This window comes from Clupea harengus, chromosome 19 (genome assembly GCF_900700415.2).
Source record: "Clupea harengus chromosome 19, Ch_v2.0.2, whole genome shotgun sequence".
Taxonomy (NCBI): domain Eukaryota; kingdom Metazoa; phylum Chordata; class Actinopteri; order Clupeiformes; family Clupeidae; genus Clupea; species Clupea harengus.
Window position 1 is genome coordinate 4842683 of NC_045170.1, and position 17043 is coordinate 4859725.

General features: G+C 46.8%; 1 protein-coding gene across 1 annotated transcript in view; it reads left to right on the forward strand.

The window, feature by feature from the left end:
* The window catches only part of ptp4a2b (protein tyrosine phosphatase 4A2b), a 35796-nt gene extending 24598 nt beyond the window's left edge, over positions 1-11198 (forward strand). Inside the window, exons 3-7 of the mRNA XM_012841489.3 lie at positions 45-153; positions 943-1035; positions 5043-5173; positions 8092-8166; positions 9669-11198. Coding sequence (XP_012696943.1) covers positions 45-153; positions 943-1035; positions 5043-5173; positions 8092-8166; positions 9669-9780 — 520 coding nt within the window. The 3' untranslated portion in view covers positions 9781-11198. The remainder of the gene's footprint in view (positions 1-44; positions 154-942; positions 1036-5042; positions 5174-8091; positions 8167-9668) is intronic.
* Positions 11199-17043: the final 5845 nt, after the last annotated feature.

The following is a 17043-nucleotide window of genomic DNA, read 5'->3' on the forward strand; positions in this document are numbered from 1 at the left end:
AAGTGAAGAGTATCTGTGTGTGTGCTGTAATTGTGTTTCTAAAGACGTCTGGCCAACATGAACCGCCCGGCAGCAGTAGAGATCACCTACGATGGGATGAGGTTCCTCATCACCCACAATCCTACCAACGCTACGCTCACCAAGTTCACAGAGGTACACACACACACACACACACACACACTTACACACACAGGCATCCCCACCAAGTTCAGAGGTACACACACACAGACAGGCTCAACGTGTTCACAGAGGTACACACACACACTCACACACACACACACACACACACTCACACACAGGCAACTCCACCAAGTTCAGAGGTACACACACACAGACAGGCTCAACATGTTCACAGAGGTAAAGAAACCCCACACACACACACACACACTCAAACGCTATGCTCAACAATAGGTAAAGACACAAACCCCACTCACACAAAACCCCACCATCTTATTTGTACGAGCACATCCAGTTATCAGTTTGACTTGCAGGCAGTGACAGTCCAAATGATGTTTCTGACACACATTGCCTTACTCTCTCTATTTATACCCAATTCAATACTGCAGTAAAAAAAAAAACACAACAACAAAACAATAAATCTCCTGTACTTCATGAGTAGAACCACCACGTGTGTGTGTGTGTGTGTGTGTGTGTGTGTGTGTGTGTGTGTGTGTGTGTGTGTGTGTGTGTGTGTGTGTGTGTGTGTGTGTGTGTGTGGTTCTGTGTCATTGTGATGACATGCACATATTGGAATGTTACTGTGAGTGTCGTGGTTGTTAGAATGCATTTTAAGAATTGGGTGTGTGAGGGAACTTCGACAAGGATTTGGTGTGTGTGTGTGGGCGGGGTGGGTGCTGAAGAAGTTTAAGGTGAAGCTAGCGGTGTGATTGTGCCATGGTGTGTGTGTGTGTGTGTGTGTTGACTGTCTGTGTACTGTTGCAGGAGCTGAAGAAGTCTGAGGTGACGACGCTGGTGAGAGTGTGTGAGGCCACTTATGACAAAGCTCCTGTGGAGAAGGCCGGCATCCAGGTCGTGGTAAGCAGCCCTCCTTTTCATCCCTTCTTTTCATCCCTCCTTTTCATCCTCCTTTTTCATCCCTTCTTTTCTTTCTTTTTCTCTCCATTTTAAACAACAGACACGAGTCTGGACCAATATGCCATTTTATTACGCCATCAAATAACTAAGCATACACACCAGTCACACACACACACACACACACACACAGTCGAACTCAGATACTTCTCCTTTTGACTCTGCACTGTCTATGGTCTGACAGTCAGACACTCTTTCTCGCACGCACTCAAGCATACACACACACACACACACACACACACACACACACACACACACACACACACACACACACACACACACACCCGGTTAAAGATAAAACAGGGGTAATCTACAATAACAGAGTAAAGTCAGAGGTCATATTGCACGCTGGTTTGTGTGTGTAGTGAAACTGTTGAACTCTCCTCAGCCTGTGTGTGTGTGTGTGTGTGTGTGTGTGTGTGTGTGTGTGTCTAGCGAAACTGGTGAACTCTCCTCACCCTCAGGGCCGGTTAGGGCCAGAACTAGCGGGGTTGAGGGGGAGATGTGGGTGGAGAGGCTCTGAGGGAGGGGCGTGGGGGTGAGGGGGCAGGGATACTGAGAAAGTAGGGAATGTTAGGGTTGCCTTTTCAGAGGCCCATCCCTTTTCCTCGAAGTCTTGCCACAGGTAGAATGATGAGACATGACTCACACGTACACACAGTAAGTCATCGTGGACGGCAGTTGAGTGTGTGTGTGTGAGTGAGTGTGTCTGTCTATGAAGGCATTGTACACAGTCAGATTAATCTTGATCTTCTCTTTGACGGCCATGAATAGATTTACTGTAATGGGTGGAAAACAACGTTGCCTTCTTTCTCGCTCATACACTTTGTGTGTGTGTGTGTGTGTGTGTGTGTGTGTGTGTGTGTGTGTCTGTGTGTGTGTGTGTGTGTGTGTGTGTGTGTGTGTGTGTGTCTCTCTCTCTCTCTCTCTCTCTCTCTCTCTCTCTCTCTCTCTCTCTCTCTCTCTCTCTCTCTCTCTCTCTCTCTCTCTCTCTCTCTCTCTCTCTCTCTCTCTCTCTGACTTGACCCTCCTCTCTCATCTCTCTTCTCTCTCTCTCTCTCTCTCGCGCTCTCTCTCGCTCTCTTTCGCTCTCTCTTTCTCGTTGCGATGTGGATTAAGGGGTGGAGGTAGATGGGGGGGGGTTGTGAGGTAGAGTCAGAGGCTGGCAGGAGATGAGGTGGGAACAGAGCATCTTGTGTCATGGGGGTGGGGGCCCATCCAAGCCGCGTGGGGGCCCAGACGATTAGTGCTGAGGCACTGGAGCCGTTTACACACACACACACTCACACACACACACACACACACACACACACACACGTCGCTCTTGAGCCCCCACAATAGACAAGGCAGCCAGGGCCCCAGGATCGCCCGTGGAGCCCTGGTAATCCTGTGTCAACATCACAACATGCACTCCATAGAGAAGGGGTGTGTGTGTGTGTGTGTGTGTGTGTGTCTGAGTCTGAGGAGGACACTGTCTTCACCTATCTGCTTCAGAGAGGAATACTTCTTGTGGGACCGTGATGTGTGTGTGTGTGTGTGTGTGTGTGTGTGTGTGTGTGTGTGTGAATAAGAGGGAGAAGAAAAGAAATACCTCGAGTACCCAGTGGACACATGGGGAGTGTGAATGGGTCTGAGCCTTGTGGTCTGTGTGTGTGTGTGTGTGTGTGTGTGTGTGTGTGTGTGTGTGTGTGTGAAACAGAACCTGTTCTAGCCGGCTGTGAGACAAGCTTAGCAGAGCTCCAAACCCTCCCACCTGCTGCGCACACACACACACACACACACACACACACACACACGGGTCAGAAGGGAGTACTGCAACTCAGACAGATAGATGCAGGCTGCCAGCCAGGCCTCCCACACACACACACACACGGCCTGCTTAGCCTCTCCAGCAGGATTACCCCAAAGACAGACCCACACGGCACACACTCACTTGCCCACTAACCTCCTAGCAAAGCTTTTTATCTGGTTCAGTGGAAGACCATGCTAGCCTTGCATGATGCCTACCTGCCTGATCTCTGTTACGCTACCTTGGCATTGGGAAAACATCCCGCTGGTTAGAACTACATTGCCAGCTTACGCTAGACCTTTTTTCTAGTCGTTAATACTGCTCAATTCTGGACTACCGGATATATGTTTTAAATAGTCATACATAGCCTACATTACCGGAATTAAAAATCAAATCCTATGATCTAACAAATATATATTATTAAAAGTAGTCGTCACGAATGAACTCATTGCACTCTTTACATACTTTTGCAAACTGAACATATAGACTACACATGGTGAACTACTTGCAGCTATAAGATAAGCGTGTTTCCTTGATCGTGTGTGTGTGTGTGTGTGTGTGTGTGTGTGTGTGTGTGTGTGTGTGTGTGTGTGACCACAGTGCTGTTTCATGGCACTGTGCTGACCCTTTGATAAAGCCATTTGTCAACTCTCACCATTTTTTTATGTTTAACTTTTCCTGCCATTTTAGTTTAAACATTTAATGCTTGTTTTTTATTTATTTATTTTGGCTTTCTTTTTGACACTTTTCTGTAGTCTTGCTGGCCTTGGCTGCAGTACCATCACTTGATGTTGTTTTTTTTATAAAAAAAAATGTACTGGCCGAGAGATTGTGTGCTAATGAAGTCAGGCTAATATGCAGCGTTGAGCCAAAGTGCAGGGCGGTTGCTAAGACACAGGACCAAACACTCCGTGCATCTCTCATCGTCATAGCAGCGAAACCAAACTTTTACAGAATATATGTTTATACTTAAGTTGTCTTGGCCACAAATTTGATTCGTCCCACAATATTAGACTATTTCATATGCTATTAATGAATTTTATTTACTTTATTTATTTGGCATATTTCCCACCGGACATTTTGGTCTGGCCGTTGATATTTTCTTCTGCTAAACGACGTCAGGATACAGGCTAAAAGCCTGTGTGTGTGTGTGTGTGTGTGTGTGTGTGTGTGTGTGTGTGTGTGTGTGTGTGTGTGTGTGTGTGTGTGTGTGTGTGTGTGTGTGTGTGTGTGTGTGTGTGTGTGTGTGTGTGTGTGTGTGTGGCTAAAAGCCTGGTGAGCGGCTAAGGTAATCCCTGTGCGCTGCCCTGCCCTGCACAGCCCCATTGAGGAGCGTGTGGAAGGGCAGCAGTGGCTTGGGGGGGTGCCGTACTAGTGGAGACACACACACACAGAGAACAGCTCACACACAATTTTAGTCATGGCTGTTTCTTCATCTCCCTTCCCTTCTCTGTCTGTCTGTCTGTCTGTCTGTGTGTCTGGCTGGTTTACAAAGAGAGTTTCCTGGAAAAGCGCTGTGTTCTCCACACAGAAAGAACATTAGCCCTGTGTGTCATGTCTCTGAACCCGATACGTCTTCTCTTTCACAGCACCTCTCTTCCCCCGCCTCATCCTTCCCCTCATGGTTATCTCTCCATCTTTGTCCATCATCTCTCTCTCTCTCTCTCTCTCTCTCTCGCTCTTACACTCCCACGCTCACATGGACACTTTTCTCTCCTTTAAGTTTCTCATCTCTGTCTTTCGCTCTCACTGTATCTCTCTCTCCTGCTTACTCACTCGCTCACAAACTCAGATCCTCATATCTCTCTCTCTCTCTCTCTCTCTCTCTCCTCCTTTCCCTCTCCTGCTGGCACTGTGTGTGTTGGGCAGTGTGGTTCTCACACACTTGGTTCTCACATGGCTCATGGCGGCCCACTCGCGCTCCCCGTGAGAAACTCCCCCCCCCCCCCTCTCTGATCTCCCATGATGCTTTGGGTGTGTTGTCTGTAACCTTAGAGCGCTCTGGGCCTGTGGAGTCGCCCGTCTCCAACTCCAGAGAAAACAAATCAAACTTGTTCACACGTCGCTTCCCACTCCCGTAGCCTCATTCCTCGCACAGCGGAAACCTTGCTCAAATACCTTGCTCAGTCTGATCTTTTTGACCCCTTGGGCTTTTCTGTAGGACTGGCCCTTCGACGACGGCGCCCCGCCCCCTACCCAGATTGTAGATGATTGGCTGAACCTGTTGAAGACCAAGTTCCGGGAGGAGCCTGGCTGCTGCGTCGCCGTTCACTGTGTCGCGGGATTGGGCAGGTGAGTCAGAGTGTGTGTGTGTGTGTGTGTGTGTGTGTGTGTGTGTGGCAGGATTGGGCAAGTGTGTGTGTGTGTGTGTGTGTGGCAGGATTGGGCAGGTGAGTCAGAGAGAGTGTGTGTGTGTGTGTGTGTGTGTGTGTGTGTGTGTGTGGCAGGATTGGGTAGGTGAGTCAGAGAGAGAGAGAGAGAGAGTGTGTGTGTGTGTGTGTGTGTGTGTGTGTGTGTGTGTGTGTGTGTGTGTGTGTGTGTGTGTGTCAGGATTGGGCAGGTGTGTGTGTGTGGCAGAATTGGGCAGGTGTGTGTGTGTGTGTGTCAGGACTGGGCAGGCGAGTCAGAGAGAGTGTGTGTGTGTGTGTGGCAGGACTGGGCAGGCGAGTCAGAGAGAGTGTGTGTGTGTGTGTGGCAGGATTTGCAGGTGAGTCTGTGTGTGTGTGTGTGTGGCAGGATTGGGCAGGTGTGTGTGTGGCAGGATTGGGTGAGTGTGTGTGTGTGTGTGTGTGGATTGGGCAGGTGTGTGTGTGTGTGTGTGTGTGTGTGTGTGTGTGTGTGGCAGGATTGGGCAGGTGTGTGTGTGTGTGTGGCAGGATTGGGTGTGTGTGTGTGTGTGGATTGGGCAGGTGTGTGTGTGTGTGTGTGTGTGTGTGGCAGGATTGGGCAGGTGTGTGTGTGTGTGTGTGTGTGTGTGTGTGTGTGTGTGTGTGTGTGTGTGTGTGTGTCAGGATTGGGTGTGTGTATCAGGATTGGGCAGGTGAGTCATTCTGCCGATGCGTCTCTCTAAAGCAACTTGCATTCCATACATTTGTATAGCTGGGCACGGGAGCACACACACACAGACTCCTATGGCTCGACTCCTATGGCCCTACTGGTTGGGCTCGGTGGAGCAGTGAGTGACACCACATTCACATTTGACCCTTTGACCCAGAGCCACTTGAAGTGCTGCACAGACACACACACACACACACTTCCACCAGTTTGTTCAGACCGATGACCTTGATAGTGAAGTGTCTTGCTTTATTAGTTGAGTTGCTGGAAGTGCACACACTGTGTGTGTGTGTGTGTCAAGCTAACTCTGTGCTTCACCTGCCATGAGCTCTGGTGCTGCGCTACAGTGGTGTGGTTTCACCGGTTACATTTGATCAGGGGGGATTTCTCATGCGTTTCAGACTTTAGTTTCACTCTGTCTATTTAGAGCAGATTACACCGTGTGTGTGTGTGTGTGTGTGTGTGTGTGACATCTCGCACGTAGTATCAGATGAGCATCATCTGCAATTCTGCTAGATGCACACACAAGGTATGAAGCCCATAGTGTACCCACATGTACTTGAACTAGAAGGCAGACAACAGAGTAGACACACACACACACACACACACACACACACACACACACAGACTTACACATGTGCATCAGTACTCAGAAACAATGGCACCCTTCTTCCTCTTCTTACTCAAAACTGCTTATTAGTCGGGGTGTGTCCAACCACTAAGTGTGCGTGTGTGTGCGTGTGTGTGCGTGTGTGTGCGTGTGTGTGCGTGTGCGTGTGTGCGTGTGTGTGTGTGTGTCTCTGCGTGTACACACACACATAGGGGAAGAGCTGGTTCAGCAGAGCGAAGGGCTGGCCCTGGAGGCAACGGCATCAGTAGCATTTAAGAGGAACCCACTGGTTTTGTCTGAGTGTGTGTGTGTGTGTGTGGGCCTTCACAGCTGTCAGCTCACGCTGTTCACGCTGTTCACACTCACGCTCTCGTGCGGTGTGCAAGTATGTGTGGGAGAGCGAGAGAACTTACCAGAAGAAGAATGCCTTTTCAGCTTCTCTTCTCTTCTCCCAGAGATGCATATAGCACTTCCACTGGTGCACACAGTGGGCCGGCCCTGTTGTGACTTTTTCCCAGCTAGTAAGTGCAGGTTTCTAAACTACCGTAATTTCCGGACTATAAGCCGCTACTTTTTTCCCACGCTTTGAACCTCGCGGCTTAAACAACGACGCGGCTAATTTATGGATTATGATACCTGTGACTGTATACGGTGGCTTTGTGTTTACGGTGGCTTTGTGGAGCTAGGATGCTAGCATGGATGCAGCCGCATGGATGCTTAGCTCCACGCGATTTCTCAGTATCTCAATAACTTAACTAATGTCAAAATAACCACAGTCTACCGGCGTAGACAGAACACAACTCAAAACAGTTTACAACAATACAAATCCAGTCTTTTCAAGTTCTTTAGCTCATTGGTTTCAAACTTAGCGTCTTTCTTCTATCTCACTGTCTTCAATCTAACGTTCTAGCTTCTGATTGACTCTTGCAACTGTGCTCTCTTAAAGCAACAGTGCACTTATCGTAACTGGCTGCACCTGCGGCTTATAGACATGTGCGGCTTATTTATGTTAAAAATAATTATATTTTAAAAATTCAGTGGGTGAGGCTTATATTCAGGTGCGCTCAATAGTCCGGAAATTACGGTAGGCGTTATAGCACTGAAGGGGCAGCCATTTTCCTCTGTGTGTGGCGTGAGAGGAGGTGTTTATTTAACAGATTTAGTTTTCGCTTAACCCACTGTCCTGTCCTCGTGTCCCAACCCACTGTCCTGTCCTCGTGTCCCAACCCACTGTCCTGTCCTCTTGTCCTCCTGTCTCAACCCACTGTCCTGTCCTCCTGTCCCAACCCACTGTCCTGTCCTCCTGTCCTCAACCCACTGTCCTCCTGTCGGAGACGGAGGAGCACACTTTGTTTGTTTGCTTGGTTTCAAGTTATAGTTCCGGTTCTTCTCAAAGCCCCATAAGAACTGTTAATAATGCAAGATTGTATGTTTGCATTCTCTATCTCTATCTATCTATCTATCTCTCTCTCTCTCTCTCTCTCTCTCTCTCTCTCTCTCTCTCTCTCTCTCTCTCTCTCTCTCTCTCTCTCTCTCCCCCCCCCAGAGCACCGGTGCTGGTTGCCCTTGCCTTAATTGAGTGTGGGATGAAGTGGGAGGATGCAGTCCAGTTCATAAGACAGTAAGTATATCAGACTAGTATCAGTTCGTAAGACCATATGTCAGTCCAGTTCATGAGACAGAGAGTAGCGCTCTCCATCCATCCATTTCCAAAGAGTTGAAGTGTCTCAGTCCAATTCATAAGGCAGGAAGTGGCTCCCTCAGTCTAGTGCATAACACAGTAAGTGTCCTTGTCCAGATGTGTGTGTGTGTGTGTGTGTGTGTGTCCAGATGGCTCTCTCGGCTCATGTCGGAAGACAGCGAGTGGCTCTCATTGTGCAGTTCATGACAGGAAGTAGCTCTGTTAGTCCAATTCATTCGACGGCAAGTAGCTGTTAGTGCAGTTAATGAGAGAACAAGTGGCTCTTATAGTCATTTCAACAAGGCAGAAATGGGCTCTCTTGGGCCAGTTCATAAGACAAGAAGTGTCTCTCTTGGGCCAGTTCATAAGTGCCTCTCTTGGGCCAGTTCATAAGACAACAAGTGTCTCTCTTGGGCCAGTTCATAAGACAACAAGTGTCTCTCTTGGGCCAGTTCATAAGACAACAAGTGTCTCTCTTGGGCCAGTTCATAAGTGCCTCTCTTGGGCCAGTTCATAAGACAACAAGTGCTTCTCTTGGGCCAGTTCATAAGACAACAAGTGCCTCTCTTGGGCCAGTTCATAAGACAACAAGTGCATCTCTTGGGCCAGATCATAAGTGCTTCTCTTGGGCCAGATCATAAGTGTCTCTCTTGGACCAGTTCATAAGATAGCAAGTAGCGTTGTTGGTGCAGTTTGTAAGGGAGTAAATGGCTCTCTTAGTCCAATTTAAAAGATGGTAGGTGGCAGTTTGTAATCCAGTTCAAAAGACAAAAAGGGACTCTTGTACCTTATTCCCTCTGAAATGATTGCCCAAATACATAAAATGAACTAATTAGCTACTAAGTTAAACTTAACACACCCTTGCTGCTAGGGCCTAGCAAATGCCAATTGTTAAGGTGGTTCCTTAAGCTAGAGATAGCGTGGAGGATCACGCTCTGTAGCATCCGAATAAGTACAGTCAGCTTGGGAATACACAACACCCTTGTGTCGTTGTGACGTACGACCGTCGGGTGGCGTTGGGAATGAAAATGTGTTATCTATCCAGCGTTGCTTTTACCCGATACATGAATGGGTTTCATATGCAAGAGAGGCTTTAGTCTAGTTCATTAGAGTGCAAGTTCCTCTAGTTCATGAGAGTGCAAGTTCCTCTAGTTCCTCTAAGTCTAATTCTAAGACGGTGCCTGTCTTGGTCTCGGGATGTATTTCCTGAAAGCATTGTTGCGCAACCTTTATTGTAACTAAGGGAAAGAGGGTCTGCCTTTCTAATGTTTTTTTTTTTGCACAAGAACACACCTTCAGGAACTTAGTTCTCTGTGTGTCGTGGTCCTGCTTTTGTGTGGCATACGCCCATCAATGTATTTTCTTCTCTCTTTCTTCCTCTCTCTTTCTTCATCTCTCTCTCTCTCGCTCTCTCGCTCTCTCTCTCTCTCTTCCCCCACCAGGAAGAGACGTGGAGCCTTCAACTCCAAACAGCTTCTCTACCTGGAGAAGTATCGGCCCAAGATGCGCCTGCGGTTCAAAGACTCCAACGGCCACAACTGCTGCATCCAGTAAACCCCGGGAGCATCCATCTTACGTTTTTAGCAAGAAGAAGACACCAAACTCAAAACGACAAGTTAAAAAAAAAACAACATACAAAAAATATATATGTAGGGGCAGAAGCCGAGAGCTAGCAAAGAGTAAATGTTGTGGTGATTTGTGTTTGTCTTGAGGCCGGATAGCGAGAAGCGGTTAAACGGAGAACAGGGCTGTGCATAGGGACAGGCCTGTGGAACACACCAGCTGTACGATTCCAGAGCTAAAGGTCAAAGCACACCGATTAGGCCCACCTTCTGGTTACCTGTGTACCAATCACAGGCTTAGAATCTCACTTCCTGTCGGCCTGTTAACCAATCACAGGCTAAAATCCCTCCTTTCTTTTTTTTCTTTCTTTACTGCCCACCCACCCCTTCCCTTGATATCAAATCATGAAATAGCCTTTTTTTATTTTTGTTTTTATTCTACATGAAAATGTTGTTTAAATGAAACAGTGGTAAAATAGAGATTTATACATGTTAAATTGTAATGATAATGATTTTTATTAATAACATTATTGCTATGATTATTCAAGGGCCAGATTATGTACTTTTTTATTTTATTTTTAAGCCTTCTTACACAAACTCAAGTTGTTTTGGTTGAAGTGACGGTAGGATGGGCATAGGTGTTATTATTGCACAAAACGCTGAACAGGTTCCTTTCAAATGCAGTAACAATTTTTTTTTTTTTCTTCCTTCCTTTTTCTTTTTTGCCCTCTCCCTCTTTCGAGAACTCCCCCCTGTTATTGTGGGGGTTTCGGACAGGGTTGAAGTATGTCTTCTGTATTTATTCAGTTTCATTAATCTCTGCCTGGACTCGGGTAGGGGCCAGAGCCTCTTCTAACACACATACACACACACACTCTCACACACACACACTCACACACTCAAACACACATTTTCTGTCATCTCCCTCTTTTACACAACCACGTTTTCATGTTTTCAGCAACCTTGTTTTCTGAATCTCTGGGGAGTGCAATATTCAGTCCAACTTAAAGAAGGCAGGCCTCACCCCTGAGACCGTCCTACACACACACACACACACACACACACACACACACACACACACTTTCACATAGTTTCACACTCACTCATTTCGACAAACATATAGACACACACACACACACACTCACACAGGAAAAGGCTTGGTTGGTTATAGGTACTTGTTCACTCATCATGGCTGCTCACTCCTGTGTAAAAAAGGTAATGGACAACGTCGAGAGACAAACAAACACACACACAAACACACACTCTCTCACTGTGACCCTACTGTTCAGCCCACATTCACTGAAGGAAGGTTGTGGCAGCCGTGTGAGGGGTGGTCAACTCAAGATTTATTTTTTATCATTTCCTTCCCCCCTTTTTGTCTTGGTTTTAAAATAAATGATTAAAAATCAATATGAATTGTCCACGTCTGAGTGCTTTATTTAACTAGTCTGTGTGTGTGTGTGTGTGTGTGTGTGTGTGTGTGTGTGTGTGTGTGTGTGTGTGTGTGTGTGTGTGTGTGTGTGTGTGTGTGTGTGTGTCTCTCTCTCTCGCTCGCGCGCGCGCGCGCACGCAGTGTGTGAGAGAGAGTCACAAACCACTGGAGGTCCCAAGCATGCAGAAGCCTACATGTAGTAGATATGCAGTCGGGGTGTGTGTCGGGTGTCGGCTACGGCTGAAGACTGGTCTACTATCCTGCAGTGGTGGTTCTACTGCATCATCAGGCCGACAACCAGCCATGTTTGGAGGGGAAAAAAACATAATACAGTGGTCACTATAGCAACACCCTGGGCCTTTTAATCTTCTTTCCAATGTGACTTAAGTGATTGGTGTCCCTCTGATGCAATAGCCTAATTGCATTCAAAACTTGATCCAGTGCAGCAGTCTCGCTGGACCAGTCTTCTGAAACATGAGCGCCCTCTACTGCTTTTTATTCGAAAGTGCAGGCAATGACATTTTCTATTCGCAAATATAATTGTTTTTTTTTATTTGAAGTTACTCATCCACATAATGCGAATGTCAATTTACCATCCCGAAACAGTTGTACCTCACCTTAGAGGGATATTAGGGGACTTGTGGCCTAACCTCTTTAGACAAACATTTTGACACGCCAACCTGCTCGGAAATCATTCACCCATGTCTGTTCCGGTCTGGTCAGCTTGGGTATCGCGTGGCTCCCATGGAATCGTGCCTCCCAGAGATGAGTCAGAAGCACGTGGAGCCCCCGCTCGTGAGAATGAGTCATCTATTGTGAAATATCTCACACTAAAGATGTTACCATCCTTCGGGTAGACCTTTAGAGGAAGGCATGGCTTTTTTGACGAGGGAATCTGACTGGTGAAGCTTTCATCGTTCACGGTTTGGAATTGTTGACTAACAGGACAAGACGTCCTAGTACTACAGGTTACTGTTCACCTGTTCATCACGTTCTTTGAAAAAGTAAAAATCTAAAGCGAATTTAAAAGAACAGAACACACGGGTCAATAACCTTCTAGGTTACGCACGTGCGGCTTACGAGTGACCAGCTCATCGATAACATACAAAAAACAAAAATCTTACATGACGCCTCAGATCTCTGACAAAGTAGACCGACTCAACCAGTCGCTCGAAAATCGCAAACACTACAGGCATATGGTTATGTGACCGACACGCTTTCCGAAAACGGTCGGAAATTGCTTAACCATCCGACAGGTGGATACACCTTTAGAGCCGCTGTCTTCTTGCTAATGTCCGCCTTTTTGGTTAGACGGTTCTGGAGGGGGAACACTACCATAGTACTCGTACGCCACCTGCTGTCTGCGTTTTAAAAAAAAAAAAAAAACGAACAGGAGAACAAGCTCATGATTTATACTTTACAGATTCACCGGAAAGAAAGACAGACAGACCGTTTGTGTTTATTTATATCCTATTCCAATATATTCTGTGTGATAATGATGACTCATTCACTTACCAGCAAGCCTGTAGCTAAATATCATCCTAATGTCAAGACTTTGTTTTGTCTCCCAAGCACTGAAATTCACGTCGTTTGACATTTGATCAGCTCTTCAGCTGTACCGAGTGCAGAACTGACAGGCTGGAAAGTGGGGACTGGCAGGCCGCTCCCGGAGAGCTTCACAGTAAGGTGGGCTTAATGATTTCCGGTGAAATTAAAACTCTTATAATAATACTCTGACTGTCAGACATTCACCTCAACACAAAACGCACTTGTCAGCTGTCATATCTATAATAATGCAAACAAGTATTGAAATGAGTTATAAATTGGATTCAGCCAGGTTAAAACAGGCTCAATACCATAATAGTAGGCTACTGCAAGTAAGTTTAGTAAAGCACACTTATCACAGTATCACCTCTGTGTGACTATGTGTGTGTGTTTCACTATCCAATCTATTTTCAGTGACATCTAAAGCATGAACTGATCTGACCTGATCCGAAAAAAAACAAAACTTTTTATTCTAACTCCTTCACTTCCCCTCTGCAGCTTCAGGCCAAGTGCTCTTTGACAGACATGTGCAGGCAGTGTCAGGGGCCAGGATGCTTCTTCCATCCTTGTGCTCCAGCACCATGCGTGGCTAAGCTAAGCTAAAGCTCACAGGTGGCGCCTGTGACAGCAGAAAACCAGGTGAGAGGCCCCTTTCAAAGGAAGCGTAGATGAGCGCATTGTAGAACTTTCATTTCCGCTGATGACTAGTTGGGTCAAACCTTCACATTCACCTGATGTGCAGCTGTCTGGTGAGTAGACTAGGCATCTCAGAAGGCTGTCTGGTGAGTAGACTAGGCATCTCAGAAGGCTGTCTGGTGAGTCAGCCTGGTTTGGGGACGGCACCAGGCAGGATAGGCAGCCTGGGATGGGGACGGCACAAGGCAGGATAGGCAGGCTCTCGGGAGCTGAGCGCGTCATCTGAATTGAGCTCCCTGACCTGCATTCTATCTACAGCAAGCGGTGCTGTACCAAGGCCAGGAAGATACTGAAGGACCTCAGCCCTCCAAACAACTCTCCTCGCCTGGCCTCGCCTCTTCTGAAGGACCTCAGCCCTCCGAACAATGAACTCTCCTCTCTGAGCCGATCAGGAGAGTGCTTCCACTCCCTGAAGGCCAACACGGAGAGAATGATAAAGAGCTTCTTCCCACAAGCTATTTGGACCCTGAACCAGGTCAGCACTTAGACTTGTTGCTCAACACCCACACCCCCTACATTCCTTTAACACACCCATATTTATAAGTATTTATCATATATGTTGACAGTTTCATAACAACTACCTCAGTCTGCTTCTGCACAGCTCATTGTTTAGCACATAAACTGCATACATCTACGCTATCTACACACTCTACTCCAAGTACAGGTCACTGCACATATCTCGTATATCCTTATACTGTATTCTGTGTATTTTTCCTTAAACGATATTCTTCTAACTGAAGTTTATGAACGGCGTTATTCATAAGGCTATGTTGCATTGTGTCATCCGAGGTCGTCATGTAGCAAGCGTTTGTCTTCCATTGCACACACAACAGACTAGGTAAGGGAATTGCCCCACCAAAACGAATGGAAGCCAGCACCAATGGGAGATAACCGCTGAAGATAAACTGTTTCTGAGTATCAGCCAGTTGTGTAACTGCTATAGACTTCAGGAACCATCCCATATATTGTTCACTGTATTCATGTTTGTCTGGACACATTACATTGGATTGAGACAGGGTTAGTCACTTGCTGAGAAGCATCAATAAATATCACATCTAAGATTGGATCAGTGTGTGGCAACTGTGTCAAAAAATGAGCTCACCAAATAGCAGGACTAGGCCAATAGGAGTTAGTCAATAAATCTAACGTATCAAAAGGAAAGATCTACATGACTCTCGGCCCAGGTTATAAATCTGAACAAACTGTATCCAGACGTATCATCTTTGTCCCTTTGGTTGCCTGACTTCACACAGCAGTACTTTCTCCACCTTCCTTGTTATTACAGCATAAACTGCTGTGTTGCAGACAGACAGAGATAGTGAGATCAAATCTTTCAGCATCAGTCCATTATTGTTGGTTATTCAGGTGTCGGCCTGTGTCAGACAGTTCTTTTTTTAGTGTCTTCACTTCTTATCGAGCTGTCTGAGGAAAGCAGAGCCCTTTAGTCTCTGTCGAAAATACACTTGACTTGAGGATTCCCGCCGTGCTGTGGCTGGGTACATTAATTAGTGCCGCGCGCAAAGCCTTCCGGCGACAGACTTGATTTACAGGTGAAAGCCACTGGGCAGCCCAAGTTTCAAACCCATCAGATTCTCCTCGGAACAACTCAAAAAATGCTTCCAACGTCTGTCCCGCAGTAATCCTCCGGTTCCTGCAGTTCTCCGAGTTAACGTCGCTGTAGTCTGCCTCCGAGTTTAGCGAGCGCTAGGTCCTAAGACCCTTCAAAGAGATGTACCGCAGCAGTGTGGCAGCTCACAGTACTCACCCCATGGGGAACAATAATATTATGCTTGTATGGGAAGCTGCTATTGTGGAATGTGCCCGTTAAAAATGCATGTCGTGCTCTGGGCTCTGGGCTCTGTCGCTAATGAGCTATGTCTGTAACATTTGATAGTTTAATTTTCATTCGGAGACAACAACACAAGAAACAACGCAAATACGTTTACTGTCATTAATATTCGATGCGGAAATAAGTATATGTAAAACACATACATTAATTAGCCTGTTTTGATCAATTGTTTATGCCTAATGCGCTATGAGTGTTTTATTCTGAAACTCCCAGACGGAGGCACATTCATTTGCTGGGGCTTCGGAGCAAAACGATTTAATTTCCAAACTGGGATTTAACGTCTTTAAAGACCTTTCTCCAAATGAATTGATCAGTTTTCGTTTAATTGCATAGCTGTGGAAACGCGGCTGCGTTCTCTCTCAAGTGGCTGTGTCATTTAAACACTGCCGGATATAGTACCCAGATGGCACGTGACTGGGACGGATCCGGCCCAGTTCTGCTGCGTATTTCACGACACCAGGGAGGTATTCTAAGTAGGCCTACATAGTTTAGTGACTAACGAGGAAAAGTTAACTCAGAGCTAAGGGTAAACCTCCTATTAGAAGACCCCTATGGCTTTGCTGTGCTAAAAGACTGAAACCATATAGGGCTCTTCTATTATGAGGTTTACAGCCTACTGTGAGTTATCTTGGTCACTAAACCATGTGCTTGGAATACCACCCGGATTAGTTCCAGGGGCAGCTGTTATGTGGGTAGAGGCCTGTCGTCCGTCTACAAAGACACATGCTAACAAAGTGGCAGGATGGAACACTGGGACAGAGGACTCACACAAAGCTCCAACATCCCATTCTAGAACAAGTACATTACGTCTTGTTCTAAAATGGCGTCATGGAAACTACCGCTCTCTTGTGTTATTTCAAGGCACGTCATGCATGTGTTGTCTGTTTGTCCACGGGACATAAACAGAGATCCAGTTCAAAGTGAATACAATGAGTAGGCGTTTACACCACAACCTGACTTACCTGCTGGAAAAAGAACAAAGAGATATGTATCAGCTGCAGTTCGCTTGTGTGTGTGTGTGTGTGTCCGTGTGTGTGTGTGTGTGTGTGTGTGTGTGTGTGTGTGTGTGTGTGTGCGCGCGCTTCATTGAAGGGCAGTGCCGAGTTGTTATCCATTTCTGGCGTGAGGTCAGCAAAGCTGTTCACCTGCTGGGAGGACATCGTAACCAGTCAGACTCATGCTGGTCTAAACACACACACACACACACACACACACACACACGCTGCCTGTCTGCTGTCAACATTTATGTGTGATTGCGGCTCATCATAGAAGAGCATGGTCTGTTGTCCTGCAGCTCATATGGCCACATAGAGGCCTACTGGTCAGGTATGCTACTGCTAACATCAGTAGCACCAGCAGCTCACGCAAGCCCACCAGTTAAGACTGCCTGCTGTTTTTTATTTTGTTCTTTTTTACTACAGTGGGGATGTGAGCGCATGGGTTTCCTTTATCCTCGTTTGTAATCGCTGTGACCACTAGATGGCAGTCAAGCCTCATAACAGAGATTTTGACGCCACAACCAGCGGTGGTGGAGGGGGGTGGGGGGGTGGGGGGAGCGTACGCCGAATGTCATTCTGTGCAGGCATTCTGATGCAACAGCGTGGCAGTGACCCACTTAAAGCGCTTGTGCGAAATACAATGGCTCTTAAATGATCGAGCCCATAGGTTAGTTAGTCCACGGGGTTAGTTATTCCCCTCATTATACATCCCTTTAAAGCCGCTGAGGCAGCGCT